Source organism: Hyperoodon ampullatus, assembly GCF_949752795.1.
Source record: "Hyperoodon ampullatus genome assembly, chromosome: 11".
NCBI lineage: Eukaryota > Metazoa > Chordata > Mammalia > Artiodactyla > Ziphiidae > Hyperoodon > Hyperoodon ampullatus.
In genome coordinates this window covers 26805959-26829331 of record NC_136924.1, presented here as the reverse complement: position 1 = coordinate 26829331, position 23373 = coordinate 26805959, and the positions used below count along the sequence as shown (strand labels likewise).

The window sequence follows — 23373 nt, the reverse complement described above, 5'->3', positions numbered from 1 at the left end:
GGTAATCTAAGCCCCATACTCAGTGGGTCATATAGTAGATACATCTTTAATTTGCCTTGATACTTCCATACTGCTCTTCAACTTGGCTGTTAGAATTGATATTTATGTCAACAGTGTAGGAGAGTACCATTTTCTTATTTCTTTCCATATTAGGTGTTATCAAACTTCATTAGAAAAGAAAAAAAGTGATATTTCATTTTGATTTTTCTGCTAGCTAAAGCATTTAGCACCTTTTAAAATTCTTATCTGACCATTTAGGTATCCTTTCCTTTTTTTTTTTGTGGTACGCGTGCCTCTCACTGCTGTGGCCTCCCCCGTTGCGGAGCACAGGCCCCGGACGTGCAGGCTCAGTGGCCATGGCTCACGGGCCTAGCTGCTCCACAGCATGTGGGATCTTCCCGGGCCGGGGCACGAACCCGTGTCCCCTGCATCGGCAGGCGGACTCTCAACCACTGCGCCACCAGGGAAGCCCTAGGTATCTTTTTCTTAAACTGTTTATTCATTTCCTATGCTTATTTTACTGTCGACTTATTTTTGTCTCTTTCTCACTCTTTGAAAGAATTGTACATATATTTTAGATACTCTCTTGTTAGACACTTTGTTGATATCTTCCTGTGTGCTCCATTTACCCACTTTCACTGGATATACTTCCTGTTTCACCAGTATTCATATGCTAGACCTGTCTACTGAGTCTTACTCTGGTATGGTCAAGTACTCACTGGACATTTTACCTTGATTACTGTCTCCACATAAATTTTTAAAAGTAGATCACATTGTTTGCTTCCTCAACTTACCTACCTTACCTTCCACACTCAGTCACTGAAGCTAGATACCTAAGGATCATCATAGGGTCTCTTTCCTTTGCTCCCCTTTGTAATTCATTTTCAAGTCTTGCCAATTTTACTGCCTGAGCATTTTTTTTAAAAATCTGTCCTTCTTTAGTAATCTGAAGAAATGGTACTAAGGTAAATAATATATTATGAGGATATTGTATAATGGAATGGGCCAGCTGAAGGTTAAACCTTGGTGACCATGCACTAGAAAATAAGGAGAGAGAGAAAGTGAAATTATTAAGAGTCATTATTGAATAGTGATTGAGGACTATTGTTCTGGAATCAGACAGACCATGTTCAGATCACCTACTTTGTTTATGAATAATTAAAAAAATATATCCACAAGCTAAGTGAAATGTACCCTGCAGAAAATTTAGTTCTCATTGTAAAAATTTTGACATATTGAAATATTCAATACAAGTCACTTTTTCTTCAGGATTTGTCTATGTAGCATTCACTCAGTATCTCTTTCTACTTGTTAATTTTCTACTTGTTAATTCACTTAATTCACTGTGAAAATTCAGACTCTGGGTGGGAAAGAAGAGGAAAGATGAATTGCAACTAAACTTTTCAAAGTTCATGTTTATATGCATGCACATGTGCAGTGGATATGGTGGGTCGTAGGTCAGTTTTACTTTAACTCTTCATGTACAGAGTCAGCTCAGGCATCCCCATCTGTGCTCAGACTTCAAGTCACTTGGCAATGTGAAACAACATACACTTGCCTGCAGGTGCATTCATAAGTAGCAGATAGTAATAAAAAGGTGGAGTTGGTTGTAAATATATCCTTCACCTATATTTTCCACCCTCTGCTTTGAGCTCTGTTTAGTTTTTTAATTCTCTTTAGTTTGAGAACATAGGTCCCTAAAGTAATAATCCTTACAATAACATTTGACTACAATGAAACCTTTGAATACCTGGTAGAGTTGTTAGTCTGTTTATTGGTGTGCTTGTTTTCTTAACTGCTTTAGTGGGGAGAAAGAAAATAACTTTTGAGTTTTAGGGTCTTGGAATATTTTCTTAGGTGGGGGGATATTTTAGCTTAAATAATATAACACCTCTCTAGCAGTTTTAATACCACTTAAGATTTAACCTATTATAGATTCACTGAGGATTATTAATTTCATTATATGGCAAATATGTATAACTTCATTACTACATTGCAAATAAAATTTTAGCCTTTCTTTTCTTCAGAATTGGCGTCATAGTTTTAATTTGTCTGGCCATTATGTTATTAAGGCTATTATTCACCTTAAGTGCCTTAAGAACATTACAAATGGTCCTTTGGATGAAACAAAGCTATTAATTTTATAGCTTCATAGGAAGCAATCACAGCACCTGGGGCTGACTGTCAGATTTGAAAATGATCCAACAGTGACATAACAAATAAGAAGAAACTGTTTTTTAAATTGTATTACATTTATCTACCACCCTTCCCCCAACAAACAAATAATTATTTTACTTTGAATAAGAAAAGAGAAAGGAAACTGACAGTTTTTATTACCTAACATTTATCAGGTGTTATTTAATCTGTACAGTCTTACTTTATAACCAAGGAAGGTGACTCAGAGGGATTTCAGTATCTTACTCAAGGTCACACAGCCAATTAATGCTCTTAAGTAAATCTGTTATTTTTTCTCTTTCCATAACAAGAATTCCAGTTAGTTAAAAATGTAAAGTTTATTTAAAATTTTGAATAATTATAAAAGTAACTTTGGTAAAATGTAAAAAGTACAAGTGCTCTGATAAAACGTAACTCTCCATTTTTCTCATTTTATTCTTGTGAAATACAACCCTTCTTATGTCCATCAGAGAACTAAAGCATTGAACATTTTGAACTTCCTTCAGATATTAGCCAGCTGGCATGTTTTCCTAGCAAAACATTTTCTGATTTGACCACAGACCCTCTCAATCAGTTGTTACTGGTTTGAATAACAGATTATGCTGTCATGGTGGGCACCTGATCATGAAAACTGATATTTGGAGTGCATTTTTATTTGGATTTAAAATGTTTTTATAATCCCAGTATAAACACTGTTAATCTAGTCAAAACCTTTTCTCACAAGATCAAGAGCTTGTATAGGCCACCGGGACTGGGTCTTCCCGGGCTCTGCAGCTGGCGTCGACTTCTCCACGCTTTTCGGCGGCCTTGCACGCCAGCGCCCTCCGGCTCCCGCCCGGCCCTCTCCCGGTCAGCCCGGCGGCGGGGCCATGGCGTGGCGGCGGCCCGAGGCCCGCGGAGGGGCCCGCGGCGTGCTGGCGCTGCTAGCGCTGCTAGCGCTGGCCCTGTGCGCGCCCGGGGACCGGGGCCGGACGCTCAAGTGGTATTCGGTCATGTTGAGCACCGAGTACGTGGACCCGTAGGCCAACCAGAGCGTATGGAGCGCCTCGGAGAGCGGCCGCTTCGGCGAGAGCTCACCCAAGGAGGGCGCGCGGGGCCTCCCGCCTGCTGGGCGTCCCGCCTGACGACGACCGCGACCCCGAGGGCTGCGCGTCCTGCACGCGCTTCCTCGTGCCCCGCGGCCGGGGGGCCGCGCCCTGGGTGGCGCTGGTGGCGCGCGGGGGCTGCACCTTGAAGGACAAGGTGTTGGCGGCGGCGCGGCGGAACACCTCGGCCGTGGTCCTGTACAACGAGGAACGCCACGGGAACCTCACTGCGCCCTTGTCCCACGCGGGAACAGGAAATATAGTAGTCATTATGGTTAGCTACCCCAAAGAAAGAGAAATTGTGGATCTGGTGCAGAAAGACATTCCGGTCACAATGACCATAGGGCTCGTCACACGGCACTTAGAGGAGTTTATCAGCGGTCAGTCCGTGGTGTTTGTGGCCATCGCCTTCATCACCATGATGATTATCTCACTAGCTTGGCTAATATTTTACTATATACAGCACTTCCTATACACTGGCTCACAGTTTGGAAGTCAGAGCCATAGAAAAGAAACAAACTTATTGGGCAGCTTCCTCTTCATACTGTAAAGCATGGAGAAAAGGGAATTGATGTTGATGCTGAACGTTGTGCAGTGTGTATTGAAAATTTTAAAGGAAAGGATGTTATCAGAATCCTGGCATGCAAGCATATTTTTCATACAATATGCATTGACCCATGGCTTTTGGATCACCGAACGTGTCCAATGTGTAAACTTGATGTCATCAAAGCCCTGGGATATTGGGGAGAGCTTGAGGACGTGCAGGAGACGCCCGCCCCAGAATCTCCCCCTGGGGGCGTTTCAACTGCAGATCTGAGTCTTACTTTACCAGATGGTGACAGAAGTGACGCAGGCAGCTCAGCACTGCCCACCACCAGTGACTCCGCGCCGCCTTGCGAGGCCAATTTTAAAGAGGATGCTGGTGAAAACACGGCCTTGCTGGAGACAAGCAGGAGTGACCCTCTCCTAGTGTATAACCTGTCGGCAGTGTCACGGACAGAGCTTGGGCTTGAATTAAAGGACATTTATTTTTTTTTACTTTAGCACATAGTTTGTATATGTGAAAATAATGTACATTCTTTTACCTTTCAGGTTCTGATTTGATATACAAAGGGCTAAGATACTTTATTCTTAAAGAGAATTTTTGATTAGTCTTCATATATTTATCTACTAAAATGTATCATAAGATTAATTCTTCTCAAGGATGGTTCTAGACTAAGCACATTGAATTCAGACTAGTTGAAATGGAGTTGTGTGATTATATTCAGTAATTGATCACCTGAGTTTCCCTGGAGGAAAGACTTTTTTTTTTAGAACATTAAACTTGTAAATGTGATGAGAGAAATCTATTGCTTCCTTGCACCTCTGTACTATAGAGAGATGTCCAAACCTTAGAGCACTTTCATTGTTGTTTTTTATTTGGAGTTATGGGAAAAGCACTGGTTGACTTTAGGATTTGCATTCCTCCTTTTCATTACCTAATTTCTTCTAACAACCTTGATGGGGAGGGAAGTTTTGTCCATTTTTTTCTGTACAAATAAAAAAAGCTACGATTCCATATTGCACACGAGCATGAAGTTCTTCATTGCTTTTTAAGAAATGGAGTAGACAGACTCTGATGGACTCTGATATGGCGTTTTTGTGGGTAAATGATGAACATACTGATTCCAACTGCAGTTTAATCTTTACAATTATAAAGGGTGGTAGATGGGGACTTTTCATTGCTGTTGTAACACAATAAACAAGTAACCAGTTTTCTTGAAAAAAATTAAAAAGCTTGTATAGTTTTACTTTAACTAGTTATAGTCATTAGGATGAGATTTGTACATTTATATTAGGCAGAATCTTAATTTAGTTTTAACATGAAGGGTGTTATACCAAAATAGTTTTTAGGAATTTTTGAGATAAAACAATTTAGTTTTGAAACTCTAAATAACTGGATTTATTTAACTTAAATACCACTTGGAAATTTTATGGTATGTAACGTTTGTGGGATTGGGAAGTAAAGTATACAATTTTGATGCAATGCTGAGATATTACAAATCTGTCTTACATTTGGGTTATGGGTCCAATGTTTGAGAGTTACTGATTCTTTTGGTTGTTCATTAAACTAATTTCATGAAATGTAGTTAATTTTCATAATTTTTATATAACAGGTCTCTACTCCAAGGACAATAAAGATAATTTCCTTAGTTGCCTCCATATTGTTGAGTAAAGAGTTAATTATTTTAAGGCAGTTTGAACGCCTTGTCTTAAATTTGGATAGTAGTTAGAAAATATCTTTATAAAAGATATAGAGATTTGAAAGAGTCAGATATGTAGAAAATAATATATTATTTGGCTGTGTTTGATTTCTTTCTTTTATTCTTCATTGGCTAAAGATGATGTTACATTTTAGTTCCAATGACTAGTACTATTTAAATACACACCCATTATTTTAAATGCTATTAATGGGAAGATACTGGTGTTAGCAGAAACTACTAGCATATTAACTATGGAAGAGGGCAACAAAATCTGTGTCTCAAAACCACGTATGGATACTTAAAATTATTTGTTACTCATGCTGCAGAAAGGAGTAGTTAGAATTTTTTTTACTGAATTAGGTCTAGCATGTTTTGGAGGGCACCATTATTTTATTTTATTTTTTTGCGGTACGCGGGCTTCTCACTGTTGTGGCCTCTCCCGTTGCGGAGCACAGGCTCCGGACGCGCAGGCTCAGCGGCCATGGCTCACGGGCCCAGCTGCTCCGCGGCATGTGGGATCTTCCCGGACCGGGGCACGAACCCGTGTCTCCTGCATCGGCAGGCGGACTCTCAACCACTGCGCCACCAGGGAAGCCCCACCATTATTAATATCTGAGATATTAAGTGGGACAGAATGCAATCAATTTAAAAAAATCTTCAACATGTCCACTGAGATAATTTATCATGTAGATATTGAAGAAGAGGAAAAAACGAACAATTTTGTCTGATTAGTAACATCTGACAACTTATAGAAAGAAACCTGACTATGGCTTCTTAGCACTTGTTTGTTATAGTTTAGCATGATGATGAGCAGGGAAGATTCAAAGTTCTTTTCTGACCCCAAATTTTAGCACCAATATTTTGCTTCTGAAATAGTAATGAGATAAAACATAATTTTTAAAAATTTAATTTTTATGTTCATGATTTAGACTAACACTTGGAATAATGTGATATGTAGGAATTCAGTATGACATGACAGTTGTAAATAAGAGATTAAAAATACATTAGCAAAAAGAACTAAAAGGAACTAAGTATTAACAGAATCAAATGCTTCCCCAGTCAATAGCACTTAAGTTCAGTTCACTGCTCACCCATCTCCCCACTTTGGGTAGAAGAAATTTAGTGAAGTTCAGGAAACAAGATGACTATATTTGCTAAATTTGTCATGTGCAAACTTATTATAGTTGTTCATATTTTTAAAAATCATCAAAATCTTTTTCTTTTATATCTGGTTTTAAAATTATTCCATAGCTCAACTTTGATGTTCTTTTAAAATTCACAGGAATTCAATGTAGACTTTTCTATGACAAAATTCAGTTTGTACTTTCTATCTTAATTGTAAGTTAATGAATATCTAGCATCCAACTTTATCATTTTATTTTTGGCATTATCTCTTTCAGTACAGTGGAGAATTTACAGTCTCTCTCAGCGATGTCTTATTGACCTGGAAATACTTACTACATGAGAAATTGAACTTACCAGTTGAAAATATGAAAGTGATTGACCATTATGAGAACATTAGGAAGATTTATGATGACTTCTTAAAGAATAGTAACATGTTAGATATGATCGATGTTTATAAAAAATGTAATGTTTTGACTTCTAATTATGAAAATTATGCCAACATATCTCCTGTAAGTATTTTTTAAATAATTTTATCTTAATCAAATTAAAATTTGGCTAGATTTATTTTTACTTTAAATGATGGATCAGCATTTATAGTTATTATAAATGATAATGCTTTTGCTTTTTGGATCATGTTAAGAATGGAAAATTTAGCTACTTGAAAGCTAGTCATTACTTGAGAGAAATATTTTGGTGGTAAATTTTGTTGAATTTGTGTTATTATTTGGCTGAAATATAAAAACAGCTACTTATTAGATCAAAACATTTTTAATAAATCAGTACCAAGTACGTGATTTCTTTTTGAATTATGTCAGGGATTGATTTTGTATTTTATTTTCTTGGTTTAATATGCATCTGTTCATTTGGCATATTTGTATAAATGATTGCTATGACTCTTTCTATGGATTAATAATAGCTTTTACTAAGATAGAGTATCATTTCATGAGGATAGTATGATGCAATATACATGAGGTAATACACTTCCTTTTTTTTTGCAGACACATTTATTGCCTTATTTTTTTATAGAGTATAAATTTTGAAGTTAATGGAGTAGCATCCCTTGCAGTTTGCTTTTGTGTACATTATAGTTGATAAACTGTTTTAGAATATATTTGAATACATCTAGTTTGTTTTAAAGTATTGAAAACATATTTCTTTATCTTAACATATACCAAGTACCACTAAAGTAGTAATTAAACAGTGGTAATAAAAGAATAATTGCAGCCATAACTAGAAGAAAATGTTTACTGGATTTTCTCAGATATTAAAATAGTTTATAAATATTTCTATCTGATAGTTGGGAATAATGTTTTGTCTGCTTAGAATAGAAACCTCCACAATAACAGTTGTTTAAGACAATGGAATTTGTTTCATTCTTTTATAAAAGATGTCAAAAGGTTAGCATCTAGGACTGATATGATAGGTTCATGGTTATCAGATAGTACCTAGGATTTTACTGTCAGTCTGCTCTCCTATCTTAGTTCTTGACTTCTACCCTCAGGATTATTTGTGGTCCAAGGTAGTTGTTGGAGCTCCAGACATTGTATCAGCATTTCATGCAGCAGGAGTAGTAAGGGAGCACCGCACTCTCTTTTCCTTTGAAAGAGATGTAGCTCTTTTGCTTCTATCTCATTAACCAAAGCTTAGTCATATGGACAGACCAACATGCTAGCAAGGATGGAGAATATAGTCTTTATTCTGGGTAGTAATATGCCAGAAGAAAAAAGAAAGCGCTGATATTAAGGAAGAAGGGGAGAATGGATACTGGCAGGCAGTTTGTTGTCTTTGCCTCATGGGGCTATCATGGAAACCTTTGCCTTTTTGTAACTTTCTCGAAATACATGCACACACGTGTACATGCATACCCACACATACTTATCCACACCATGATGAGGATACTTGTGAGTGAAGACAGTTGTTTTATTCCTCTCTAGTTATGTTTTATTTGCTTACCTGTAGAGATGATTTTTAACTACTTTACACAAAGTTAATTTAGAGAGGTTAATCAAACACAAGTATTAGATTGTAGGAACAATAAACATGAGTTTCTGATAAGCCAGTGAGAGTATAATCTGCCTGAGGTCTTTGTTTTCATTTTATCCTTTGCCTATAAGTCCTCTAATAAGTTTCTTCATTTAAGTGAATCAGCTTATAGTGTGAGATATATAAGGTTTTACATTTGAGGAAGTTCTGTCTCCAGATATCAATATGTCTCCTTTGCAGAACATCAGGAATGAAGTGGGAACTGCTGAGATGGTAATATATGAAGTAGAAAATTTTCAGCATTTAAATCTTAGAAGGCTGACAACTTGATCTCTGGTACTTATGTTACTCAAAGGAAATTTGCAGTGAGGAAAAAGTGAGCAGGAAAATATCCCTAGATCGACTTTTCAAAAATACGCTAAATGTAACCCTAATTTAGGCTAAAAATATCTTTAAAGATACATATCAGAAAGTTCTAAACATTTCTGAGTTTCAGGGTCCTGAAAATCATGATCCTAATAAGCTTTTTTGTTTTTGATATATTGTAGCCTAAATAAGGCAAGAATTAAGAGGAATTAAGATAAAGGTAAGACAGGGAAGTTCTGGGAACATAATTTGAATGATAGCCCTTTCCCCCTTTGTTTCCTACTTTTATAATTCCTCTCCTGAGGAACATGGATACAGGGCCCATGGGCATCTGGGAGCATAGAAGTCCTTGGATGCTAACTGGACTCTAAGTAGGGAGAATTGTTACAGAGATTGCTCTCATGAATTGAGCAATTATCTGGAGGACAAAATCAGAGACCTGAGCTGAGGAACAGAAGTGGTAGATCCTGAGAAGAGCTTAGCAGCCCTCAGAAATCTGAGGAAGGTCAATAACTGCCTTCTATGAGTGTGCCAGGGTTCCTTTACTCTTAAGAAGCAGCAAAGTAGCTGAATGGATGGTCTTACTGTTGATGAGGCTTGAGAGACCACAAGAAGACTGTTCTTCAGCCTAAGCAGGTGATTGGCAGCTTGCTTATTTCTCCACTGCTGCCCCATAAGGAGTAGAGACCATTTCAACTTCCATTACTCATAGAACTGTCATCACCTAATGTACCTCAACAGTCATCTGGGCCCCAAAGAGCCAGTAAAGAGAAGCAACGGTCACCTAAGGGGTCTCAGTGGCCAGAAAGATGAATCAGCTAAGAACACACATGCCTAACAAAATAGAGCTGCTCGAAGGGAATGATAGCAAATTGAATCCAGCGAAATAATAAGTACTCAAGGAACTTCAAGTATATACCTAAACATAAGACTTTCTAGACATTAAAAAAAAGAAGAAAATTTTTCCCAATGTAACAGATGAATTCAGACTCAAATTAGTATCCTGAAAGTCAAGTACAATCAGTAAAGCACAGAGTAAAAAACATAAAGAAACAAAGAGGGAAAAGTTAAGAAACTTGGAGGTTAGATCTAGAGGATATAACATAAACGTTAGGAGTTCTAGAAGGAGAAAAAAGAACAGATGCAAAAGAGGCCATGATAAAATAAATCATATATTTGTTACAACTACATTTGTTATAATAAATATTTTCCTGAGTCTCCTAAGGAGTGTTTATGAAGTTCCAGGCTGAATTGATGAGAAATGACACATACCTAGACATATCCTGGTAAAATTCCTGAACTCTTAATTTCCTGGCAGAAAGAACAAGTTATTTAAAAAGAACAAAAAATTAAAATAGCATGTCCTGAAAGTGACCTAAGAATTCCATCCTCAACCAAGATATCATTTATCAGCCAAGTTAAGGAAGGACTTGTGAGGATATGAAAAAATTTAAAGAATGTCATCATCATACCTCATGTGAAGCATTTACCTTTCCAAAGACTAATAATTAAACAGATGAACTGGAGCAGCGGTCTATCTAGGGAAAGATGGTAGTGAGCACTAAAACTTGGAGTGTCTATGTGCAGTTAAAATGATAAGGATGGACTGGGAATATGTGAGCTAAAATGGAAGACTTACACTAAGAGAGATTCTGATACTAGTTTAGAATTAAAACTGCTAAATTTTGTAATTTGATAGGGGTAAGTAGCAGGCATTATCACTTTTAAAAAATAGAGAAATATGAGTCTGATTTGAGTACAGGGAGAGTAAAGGCAAATATTAATGGAATGGGAAAATACAGTACATCTTCCAAATTAATAAGAGGATAAAAATACAGTGAGTAGCAACCTGTCAAATCAGTAAAGATACAAATCAGTAAAATTAATAGTGTATCGCAGCAAATATATTGTGATTTTTGTCTTGCCTCAGAAAGATTTATGCTATATTATCTAGAGTTCTTGTCTAACTTTGAGGTCTAGGAACCGCTTTACACTAAAAATTATTTAGGACTAGAAGGAGATTTTGTTTATGTGGATGATATCTATTGGTATTTTCCAAATTAAAAGTTAAAATTGCGAAGTGTTTAAAATGTTTATCAGTTATTAAAATATTGATATTGAACCTATTACATTTTAATATGAATAACATTATGTTATGAAGAATAACTTTATTTTCCAAAAATAAAAAAATTGTGAGAATAGTGACATTGTTTTACATTTTTATGAGTATCTTTAATATCATGTGTGATAGAAAATACCTGGATTCACATGTCTGCTTCTATTTGATAAGTTAGTTTGATTGAAGTATATCAAGAAAATTCAGATTCACATTGATACATAGTTGGAAAAGGAGGACTTCCCAGATCCCCTGAATGGGTCTTAAGGACCTCAGAAGTACTTGGACCATACTTTGACACCCACTGAACTGATCTAGAATAATGTACTTTGCATGTAATTAAATATGAAAATGTTTTTTAACTAGAAGGTAATATTCTCCCATTTCTAAAAATAATATTGTGTTTATGGAAAAATAAATCTTTGCTTTCAGCATCTCTTCTGAAAACATAAGAACCACAAGTGTGAGTACTACCATTATTCAAGATTTGTTAAATAGTAAATTCTTATTTTGGTGATCTTGAATTTTGAGATTGAAAAATTATAAACAACAAAATCCTAGGCTTTCTAGTTTTTTTTTTTTCATCACCTGATTAACTCTTTATGAGTACCAGCTTATCATATCAGTAGAATTGTGGCAAATACTATTTCTTTTTAAGGAGTATATATTGGTGAGTTACTTTAGTTATAATTTTGCAATATCTCACTGGGCTTTGTTAATTCAGTTTGTCCCTTCAGGTTTACTTATTAGGAATTGTGTGTGTGTTTGTGTTTATACATACCTGTATAATCTTCAGTCCCTTAGAATAAATGAAATAATATGGAGATGTTGAGTAGAGTGTCAGGCTGAAAGCAAATATCTCTTTATAAATTATTTTTTCATGGAAACTCTTATTTTGTTTGAAATATTCTGCTGCTTAGGAAAAAAGATTTACTTATGTATATTCCAAAATGAAGCATTTATTGTGCGCATTAGCTAAGACTTTCTTCCGTACAAATAAAAGGCTCAGATGAAATTTCCAAGGTCATCTTTTAACTCTGAACTTGTAAAACTCTTTGAGTACAAGTGCCACTGGAAACAGATTGTTAGGAAATTTAATTCCGTGTATATTATGGACTGCCAACAAAAGTCAGGTAATGTGCTGTACACTGGAATATCAGAGACACTAAGTAGAGCTAGGTGTGAAATATTTTTTACAGTTGGCATAGCATTTTATTAGTAACATCTTGTATTTCTTACAGAGTCAACTACGGGATTTTCTGTCTGGCAGACAGTATGCAGTAGATAATGAAACTGATTTTTCTCAACCAATGTCACCAATGAGTAAACACAACCAGGATAATGAAAAGGTATGACTAAATTGTGAGTAAATAAAAGCAGGATATGCTCCTCTTCAAATCACTATGAATTTGTATGTTACAGTTACTACTTTTTTTTAATTTTTTAAAAGATTTTAATTTGCTTAAATAAAAAAAATTTGTGAAGAATAGTACATTGGAGACTGGGAAGAGCATGATAATAATCAGTTTAGTCATGGTTTTGGGCCATGGTAACAGGCACTGTGCAAAAATAGGTATCACTAAGTATCGGAAAAGTAGTTGATGGTACTGGTTGCCAGAGTTCTTTGAATTTTTACATTTGGTATACTTCACAGTTAGTATTTTATTTTATTTTATTTCATTTAGTAATATGCTTATTTATTTATTTATTTATTTATTTTTGTCTGCGTCGGGTCTTTGTTGCTGTGCGCACTGGCTTTCTCTAGTTGTGGCGAGTGGGGGCTACTCTTGCTTGCAGTGTGTGGGCTTCTCATTGTGGTGGCTTCTCTTGTTGCAGAGCATGGGCTCTTGGCACATGGGCTGCAGTAGTTGTGGCACACAGGTTCAGTAGTTGTGGGAGGCGGGCTCTAGAGTGCAGGCTCAGTAGCTGGGGCGCGTGGGCTTAGTTGCTGCACGGCATGTGGGATCTTTCCATACCAGGGCTCGAACCCATGTCCCCTGCATTGGCAGGTGGATGCTTAACCTCTGTGCCACCAGGGAGGTCCCACAGTTAGCATTTTAAATTGTTGATTCTTAGGAGAATATGTTCTGTTCTCTACTCTTTCAAAAATCTGTTTCTACTCTTTGCAGTAGAATAGCTGATGCATCATAAGTTCTGATAACAGGACTTGCTGTCCAAACAAACCACAGAAAAGTAGTACAGGTTTGGTTTAATATAATTTACCTTCAGCTGAACACTATTCTAGGTACCTAATTACATGTAGTAATTCCTTACTAACCATGGGAGTTGTGTTTATGAAAGTTTCTTAGTAAAATTACCATTGACAAGATGAAAGGTTAAGAGTACTGGAAAGAGCATATCTAAAAATATGTTGTGAGACTGGTTCAAGATGGCGGAGTAGAAGGACATGCTCTCACTCCCTCTTGCAAGAACACTGGAATCACAACTAACTGCTGAACAGTCATCGACAGGAAGACACTGGAACTCACCAAAAGATACCCCACATCCAAAGACAAAGGAGAAGCCACAAGGAGATGGTAGGAGGGGCGCAATCACAATAAAATCAAATCCCATACCTGCTGGGTGGGTGACCCACAAACTGGAGAACACTTATATCACAGAAAAACACCCACTGGAGTGAAGGCTCTGAGCCCCACGTCAGGCTTCAGAAACTGGGGGTCCAGAAAATGGAGGAGGAATTCCTAGAGAATCAAACTTTGAAGGCTAGTGGGATTTGATTGCCGGACTTCGACAGGACTGGGGGAAACGGAGACTCCACTCTTGGAGGGCACACTCAAAGTAGTGTGCACATTGGGACCCAGGGGGAAGGAGCATTGACCCCACAGAGCTTGAACCAGACCTACCTGCTAGTGTTGTGGGGTCTCCTGCAGAGGCGGGGGGTGGCTCTGTCTCACCGTGAGGACAAGGACACTGGCAGCAGAAGTTCTGGGAAGTACTCCTTGGCGTGAGCCCTCCCAGAGTCAGCCATTAGCCTCACCAAAGAGCCTGGGTAGGCTCCAGTGTTGGGTCACCTCAGGCCAAGCAACCAACAGGGAGGGGACACAGCCCCACCCATCAGCAGGCAAGTGGATTAAAGTTTTACTGAGCTCTGCCTGACCAGAGAAACACCCAGCTCTACCCACCACCGGTCCCTCCCATCAGGAAACTTGCACAAGCCTCTTAGATGGCCTCATCCACCAGAGGGCAACAGCAGAAGCAAGAAGAACTACAATCCTGCAGCGTGTGGAACAAAAACCACATTCATAGAAAGATAGACAAGATGAAAAGGCAGAGGGCTATCTACCAGATGAAGTAACAAGATAAAACTCCAGAAAAACAACTAAATGATGTGGAATAGGCAACCTTCCAGAAAAAGAATTCAGAATAATGATAGTGAAGATTATCCAGGACCTCGGAAAAAAAATGGAGACAAAGATCGAGAAGATGCAAGAAATGTTTAACAAAGACCAAGAACAATTAAAGAACAAACAGAGATGAACAATAATATAATTGAAATGAACCGCCTGGAGGGGTGGGATGGGGAGGGTGGGAGGGAGGGAGATGCATGAGGGAAGGGATGTGGGAACAGATGTATATGTATGACTGATTCACTTTGTTATAAAGCAGAAACTAATAAAAAAAAGGAAGAAGAAAAAAAAAGAAAAATACACTAAAAAGAATCAATAGCAGAATAACTGAGGCAAGAACGGATAAGTGACCTGATAGACCAAATGGTGGAATTCACTGCTGCAGAACAGAATACAGAAACAAGAATGAAAAGAAATGAAGACAGCCTAAGAGACCTCTGGGACACATTAAACGCAACAACATTTGCATTATAGGGGTCCCAGAAGGAGAAGAGAGAAAGAACGGACCCAAGAAAATATTTGAAGAGATTATAGTTGAAAACTCCCCTAACATAAGAAAGGAAATAGCCACCCAAATCCAGGAAGCACAGAGAGTCCCATACAGGATAAACCCAAGGAGAAACAGGCCAAGACTGATAATAATCAAATTGGCAAAAGTTAAAGACAAAGAAAAATTATTGAAAGCAGCAAGGGAAAAATGGCAAATAACATACAAGGGAACTCCCATAAGGTTAACAGCTGATTTCTCAGCAGAAACTCTACAAGCCAGAAGTGAGTGAAATGATATACTTAAAGTGATGAAAGGGAAGAACCTACAACCAAGATTACTCTGCCCAGCAAGGATCTCATTCAGGTTTGATGGAGAAATCAAAAGCGTTACAGACAAGCAAAAGCTGAAAGAATTCAGCACCACCAAACCAGCTCTACAACAAATGCTAAAGGAAGTTCTTTAAGTGGGAAACACAAGAGAAGAAAAGCACCTACAAAACAAACCCAAAATGATTAAGAAAATGGTCATAGGAACATACATATCGATAATTACCTTAAACGTGAATGGATTAAGTGCTCCAACCAAAAGACACATGCTTGCTGAATGGATACAAAAACAAGACCCATCTATATGCTGTCTACAAGAGACCCACTTCAGACCTAGGGACATGTACAGACTGAAAGTGAAGGGATGGAAAAAGGTATTCCATGCAAATGGAAATCAAAAGAAAGCTGGAGTAGCAATACTCATATCAGATAAAATAGACTTTAAAATAAAGAATGTTACAAGAGAAAAGGAAGGACACTACATAAAGATCAAGGGGTCAATCCAAGAAGAAGATATAACAATTATAAATATATATGCACCCAACATAGGAGAAACTCAATGCATAAGGCACCTGCTAAGAGCTGTAAAACAGGTAATTGACAGTGACACAATAATAGTGGGGGTCTTTAACACCTCACTTACACCAATGGACAGATCATCTAAACAGAAAATTAATATGGAAACACAAGCTTTAAATGACACAATAGACCAGATAGATTTCATTGATATTTATAGGACATTCCATCCAAAAACAGCAGATTACACTTTCTTCTCAAGTGCGCATAAAACATTCTCCAGAATAGATCACATCTTGGGTCACAAATCCAGCCTCAGTAAATTTAAGAAAATTGAAATCATGTCAAGCATCTTTTCTGACCACAGTGCTATGAGATTAGCAATCAATTACAGGGAAAAAAACGTAAAAAACACAAACACATGGAGTCTAAACAATACGTTACTAAATAGCCAAGTGCTCACTGAAGAAATCAAAGAGGAAATAAAAAAATACCTAGAGACAAATGACAATGAAAACACGACCATCCAAAACCTGTGGGCTGCAGCAAAAGCAGTTCTAAAAGGGAAGTTTATGGCTATACAAGCCTACCTCAAGAAACAAGAAAAATCTCAAATAAACAATCTAACCTTACCCCTAAAGGAACTAGAGAAAGAAGAACAAACAAAACCCAAAGTTAGTAGAAGGAAAGAAATCATAAAGATCAGAGCAGAAATAAATGGTACAGAAACAAAGAAAACAATAGCAGAGATCAATAATACTAACAGCTGGTTCTTTGAGAAGATAAACAAAATTGATAAACATTTAGCCAGACTTATCAAGAAAAAGAGGGAGAGGCCTCAAATCAATAAAATAAGAAATGAAAAAGGAGAAGTTACAACAGACACTGCAGAAATACAAAGCATCCCGAGAGACTACTACAAGCAACTCTGTGCCAATAAAACGGACAACCTGGAAGAAATGGACGCATTCTTAGAAAGGTATAACCTCCCAAGACTGAACCAGGAAGAACAGAAAATATGAACAGACTAATCACAAGTAATGAAATTAAAACTGTGATTAAAAATCTTCCAAAAAACAAAAGTCCAGGACTAGATGTCTTCATGGGTGAATTCTATGAAACATTTAGAGAAGAGCTAACACCCATCCTTCTCAAATTCTTCCAAAAAATTGTGGATTAAGTACTCCCAAACTCATTCTATGAGGCCACCATCACTCTGATACCAAAATCAGGGAAAGATACTACAAAGAAAGAAAATTACAGACCAATATCACTGATGAATATAGATGCATAAATCCTCAACAAAATACTAGCAAACAGAATCCAACAACACATTAAAACGATCATACGCCATGATCAAGTGAGATTTACCCCAGGATGCAAGGATTCTTCAATATATGCAAATCAGTCAGTGTGATATACCATATTAACAAATTGAAGAATAAAAACCATATGATCATCTCAGTAGATGCAGAAAAAGCTTTTAACAAAATTCAACACCCATTTATGATAAAAACTCTCCAGAAAATGGGCTTAGAGGGAACCTACCTCAACATAATAAAGGCCATATATGACAAACCCACAGCAAACATCATTCTCAATAGTGAAAAACTGAAAGCATTTCCTCTAAGACCAGGAACAAGACAAGGTTGCTCACTCTCACCACTATTATTCAACATAGTTTTGGAAGCCCTAGCCGTGGCAATCAGAGAAGAAAAAGAAACAAAAGGAATACAAATTGGAAAAGAAGAAGTAAAACTGTCACTGTTTACAGATGACATGATACTATACATAGAGAATCCTAAATATGCCACCAGAAAACTCCTAGAGCTAATCAATGAATTTGGTAAAGTTGCAGGATACAAAATTAATGCACAGAAATCTCTTGCATTCCTATACACTAATGATGAAAAATCTGAAAGAGAAATTAAGGAAACACTCCCATCTACCATTGCAACAAAAAGAATAAAATACCTAGGATTAATCCTATCTAGGGAGACATAAGACCGTATGCAGAAAACTATAAGACACTAATGAAAGAAATTAAAGATGATGCCAACAGATGGAGAGATATACCATGTTCTTGGATTGGAAGAATCAATATTGTGAAAATGACTATACTACCCAAAGCAATCTACAGATTCAGTGCAATCCCTATCAAATTACCAATGGCATTTTTTACGGAACTAGAAGAAAAAAATCTTAAAATTTTTATGGAGACACAAAAGACCCTGAATAGCCAAAGCAGTCTTGAGGGAAAAAAACAGAGCTGGAGAAATCAGACTCCCTGACTTCAGACTATACTATGAAGCTACAGTAATCAGGACAATATGGTACTGGCACAAAAACAGAAACATAGATCAATGGAACAGGATAGAAAGCCCAGAGATAACCCGACACACCTATGGTCAACTGATCTATGACAAAGGAGGCAAGGATATACAATGGAGAAAAGACAGTCTCTTCAATAAGTGGTGCTGGGAAAACTGGACAGCTACATGTAAAAGAATGAAATTAGAACACTCCCTAACACCATACACAGAAATAAACTCAAAATGGATTAGAGACCTAAATGTAAGACCGGACACTATAAAACTCTTAGAGGGAAACATAGGAAGAACACTGTTTGACATAAATCACAGCAAGATCTTTTTTGATCCACCTCCTGGAGTAATGGAAATAAACACAAAAATAAACAAATGGGTCCTAATGAAACTTCAAAGCTTTTGCACAGCAAAGGAAACCATAAACAAGACAAAAAAGACAACCCTCAAAATGGGAGAACATATTTGCAAACGAATCAATGGACAAAGGATTAATCTCTAAAATATATAAACAGCTCATGCAGTTCAATATTAAAGAAACAAACAACCCAATCCAAAAATGGGCAGAAGACCTAAATAGATGTTTCTCTAAAGAAGACTTACAGATGGCCAAGAAGCACATGAAAAGCTGCTCAACATCACTAATTATTAGAGCAATGCAAATCAAAACTACAATGAGGCATCACCTCACACCAGTTAGAATGGGCATCATCTGAAAATCTACAAACAACAAATGCTGGAGAGGATGTGGAGAAAAGGGAACCCTCTTGCACTGTTGGTGGGAATGTAAATTGATACAGCCACTATGGAGAACAGTATGGAGGTTCCTTAAAAAACTAAAAATAGAATTACCATATGATCCAGCATTCCCACTACTGGGCATATACCCAGAGAAAACAATAATTCAAAAAGACACATGCACCTCAGTGTTCATTGCAGCACTATTTACAATAGCCAGGTCATGGAAGCAACCTAAATGCCCATCAACAGACGAATGGATAAAGAAGTTGTGGTACATATATACAATGGAATATTACTCAGCCATACAAAGGAATGAAATTGGGTCATTTGTTGAGATGTGGATGGATCTAGAGACTGTCATACAGAGTGAAGTAAGTCAGAAAGAGAAAAACCAAAATTGTATATTAACACATGTATGTGGAACCTAGAAAAATGGTACAGATGAACTGGTTTGCAGGAGAGAAATTGAGAGACAGATATATAGAACAAACGTATGGACACCAAGGGGGGAAGTGGGGTGGTGGTGTGTTGAATTGGGCGATTGGGATTGACATGTATACACTAATGTGTATAAAATGGATGACTAATAGGAACCTGCTGTATAAAAAAATAAAATTAAGTTAAAAAAAATAGAACTATGTTATGTAAAACGTCTAGAACATGCCTACTTCCAAGTTAAATGCTCCAATTAGTTCATGCATTTGATGAATCACTTTCTTCATTTTCTGGAAACATTGCTAAGGCAGATTCTCCCATAACTACCATGCTCTATAGATTGCACTTCTTTTTTTTTTTTTTTTTTTTTGGCCTCACAGCGTGGCTTTTGGGATCTTAGTTCCTCAACCAGGGATTGAACCCCAGCCCTTGGCAGTGAAAGCGTGGAGTCCTAACCACTGGACTGCCAGGGAATACTCCAGATCGCACTTTAAAAAATATATTTGATCATTACTCTCAAATACTTGTATACCTACTTCTTAGACTTAATAATGTAGTTTATATGTGCATCTAATATTTTTTCTGTCCTATTTGAAAGTTAAATTGCTGACGTCATGACACTTAATCCCTAAAATTCTTCAGCATATCACTTCCTGAAAATAAGGACAAAACCACAATACCATTATCATATATAAGAAAACTGAAGTATTCCCTAATATCATTCATTTACTATTTTCCCTATTCAAAGTTTTCCATTTGTCCCTGTAATGGGTTTTATGTCTCTTTAGAGTCTTTTAGAATCCTCCTCAGGTTTTTTTTTCTCTTGTTATTTATCTGTTGAGTTCCTACTGGTATTATTTAACTTGTTCCTCTATTTCCAATAAACTGGAAACATCTAAAAGCTTGCTTAGACTGAGCAATGTAATCTATGAAATACTTCATAACTGATGCTGAGTATTTCATTTTGTATCACACTAGGAGACACAAACTGAAGTTGTCCTGAATTTGTGAGGTCTTTCCAATATAAAGATGTAGTTTTTCTTTTGCTGTCAAAAAAGATCTAGTGATACTTTGACTCTGTAAATATCTTGTTTCCCAACAACCTTTCACCGAATGGTTTTGAGCATGCACTGATGATCATTGTCTGAATCAGTTATTTCTTTGGAGTTTGCAGAATGGTTACTTTCCACCTCTATCATGTCTTTACACTAATTTGATGCCATTTCTCAGTAAAGAAGAGCTTTATCTTATTAACTGGGATGAAGTACAGTTCCCTAAAAATGGCAGGGTCACTACTTAATTCCTTCTCTTTAATTACCAGTTTAGGAGTTAGTGTAATAGTTACTTATAGGAAGAAAATTAGATTTTTTTTCTGTTTATGTTTCTCTTTTTATGTGTGTTTACATTACTATGGACTCATGGATTTTTATTTATTCAGAGTTTTAAAATCAATTAGTCATTAATCTTTGATGTTAAAATGTAGGGGTCCCCTTCAATCTGGCTTCTGTATCTTTTTTACATGCCCTATTAGACTTTTGAGCACTTACCTCTTTTCTGGTACAAGAAAGTATCCCAAGCCCACCTTTGGTTGTTTCCTGCTTAGGCATGGTTTCTTTTAGCGATTGTAACTATTTTCTGTTGCTTTACATTCATTTATTGCTTACATTCTCATTGTTTGTTTTTCCTGCCTTGACAAGATGTTTACCAAATTGCATGGTCTTTTCTCAGTGATACTTAAGGAGTACACTCTTTTGTTTTTTTCCTTTTTTAGGAGTACATTCTTATAGGCTACAGGGAGGAAACAATAATTGTTATTGTGCCTTTTATTTAAGAGGAATGAACTAATTTGTACATTTAAAATGACGTAAATAACCAGGAATGAGGACCTACCCATTCCAATGGGAAAATCCTTATAAGGAGCCTCATAGAAAATGTATCTTGGTGGAACATGGGTAGATTAAAAGAATGTACAGCTTTTTTCTCAGTTTATTTCTCCATTTATTAGATGAATTTTTGGAAGGGATATAATAGGTCTTTGTGGAAGAAACAAAAAGAAATTACAGAAGCAATTAAGAGAGCTCAAATAATGGGGTTTATGCCAGTTACATTTATTTATTTATTATTTATTTTTGGCTGCGTTGGGTCTTCGTTGCTGGGCGTGGGCTTTCTCTAGTTGCAGAGAGTGGGGGCTACTCTTCATTGTGGTGCACGGGCTTCTCATTGAGGTGGCTTCTCATTGTGGAGCACAGGCTCTAGGCGTGCGGGCTTCAATAGTTGTGGCACGCGGGCTCAGTAGTTGTGGCTCACGGGCTCTAGAGCGCAGGCTCAGTAGTTGTGGCACACGGGCTTCGTTGCTCCTCGGCATGTGGGATCTTCCCAGACCAGGGATCAAACCCGTGTCTCCTGCATTGGCAGGCGGGTTCTTAACCACTGTGCCACCAGGGAAGTCCCCAGTTACATATTGATATAAGGATCCTGCATATCTCAAACACCGGCAGTAAATTATATAAAGTTGTCATCAATAAACTTATAAAAATAATATTAAAGGGATAGCCATGAAAAAGAATTATAGTATATAGAAACTGAAGGGTCTTCATTGTAAGCATATAGTTTTCTCATTTAACAAACAATGGTAATTTCGTGGTGTTAATCCTCTACTTTTTATCTTTTGCCTTCTTGGATTATATTTTCTAAGAGAATTTTATCTACCAGTTAGCTGATGGATTAGATTTTATGCGGACTATTAAGATAGCAGCTATCCTCTCAACCATTTTTCTGTTACTTGCAGACTTCTGATTTTTCTTTTGCAAAGTATTTTATTTCTATTAAAATTCCAAAGTGACTTTTTGGGCTACAGTCTTAAAAAGATATATTTTGATCACCAAATGCTTACTAATGTCACACCAGTTCCTCAAGTAGATGAATGAAATGGACTGGAGAAACAATATTTTTGTTTACTTATTTTATTTTTCCCTGAGGTACTAAACTATTGCTTTAGAAATTCTGAAGTAATGAAGGGAAAAACAGAATAAAGGCCCCAAAAGAAAATAATCAGTTAAATAAAAAAATTCTACGAGTATATTAGTTATAGTCCAATCTTGTTTGTTCACTATATGTAAGAATTTATGTGTTGACAAATAAAAACAATACTTGCATAAATTTTAATATCAATTTAGAAAAACTGACTTTATTCAAATTGAGATTGAACATATGCATTTCAGTAATAGTTAAGGGTTAGGAAAAGCAACTTGAAGTTGTCAAAAAGCTTAAATAAAATTGTTCAACTTCTAAACAAACATTGCAAATATTTTGTGGTATGGATAGAATCAGTTTATTAAACAGATAAATGGAACAATATCTTTATTTTTGGTATCTGGGTAAAAGCTTCAATCTTGTGGATTTTTTCAATTTAAGCCCTTACTTCTGGACATCATAACTGTATTTATGTGGAATGCTTTTCCAGAGAGCCTCTTTAAAACCCACTTGCAAATACAAGAGCAGGGAAACCATAACTGCCATGTTATCTGACCATAATAATAGGGATAGATTTCCAATTGCAGCCATGAGTTAGAAGAAACACTCTAACTGTGAGGACTCCAAGATGTTTTTCCCTGATGTTTGCCTAACATCACAGATCAGAAGGACAGAATTTGCTAGCCTTTAAGAACAAGTTGTAGATGTGGGAGTTTAAGTCCTGGTCTTGTACCCAATAAGGATCAGACATATACATATTAGTAAACTCTCATTATTTTTGAACAGCAGAAGCACAGTGAAATACAGATTGCATGAAATTAAATGTAGAAAGAGTAAAGGAATTTCTGATTACAATGTGAATATCTCTTTCCTCTGCTTTGATTTTTGGGAAATTGTGTCATGCTTCCTGTATGTTTTAGACAGACTACTGCACTGTGAGGTTAAAATGGAAACTTTGCATTATAGATTCACATGAAATATTATGATTTACTGTGAAAGTAAAGATAAAAGGACTCTTGAAATAAAGCAGAAAACTATGTTATACCTTATTTTATAAAATTTTAGGACATCTTTTTTTTTAATATATGTGAAAGCACTTTAATGATG

General features: G+C 36.6%; 1 protein-coding gene and 1 pseudogene across 26 annotated transcripts in view; both read left to right on the top strand.

Annotated features, from left to right (window-relative positions):
• The window catches only part of PARPBP (PARP1 binding protein), a gene marked incomplete at both ends in the record, with an annotated part of 67812 nt that overhangs the window by 5778 nt on the left and 38661 nt on the right, over positions 1-23373 (top strand). For 10 of the 25 annotated variants that reach the window (XM_079715756.1, XM_079715770.1, XM_079715768.1 and 7 more), the window contains 2 exons: positions 6904-7137; positions 12335-12442. The exons of 5 other annotated variants lie outside the window; for them this stretch is intronic. In XM_079715756.1, coding sequence (XP_079571882.1) covers positions 6904-7137; positions 12335-12442 — 342 coding nt within the window. The remainder of the gene's footprint in view (positions 1-6903; positions 7138-12334; positions 12443-23373) is intronic. 10 more of the 25 variants (XM_079715752.1, XM_079715757.1, XM_079715754.1 and 7 more) reach the window with 2 other exon arrangements.
• Positions 3045-4304, top strand: LOC307059946 (E3 ubiquitin-protein ligase RNF149-like; annotated as a pseudogene). Its single transcript has one exon. The product of its transcript is annotated as an E3 ubiquitin-protein ligase RNF149-like (transcript).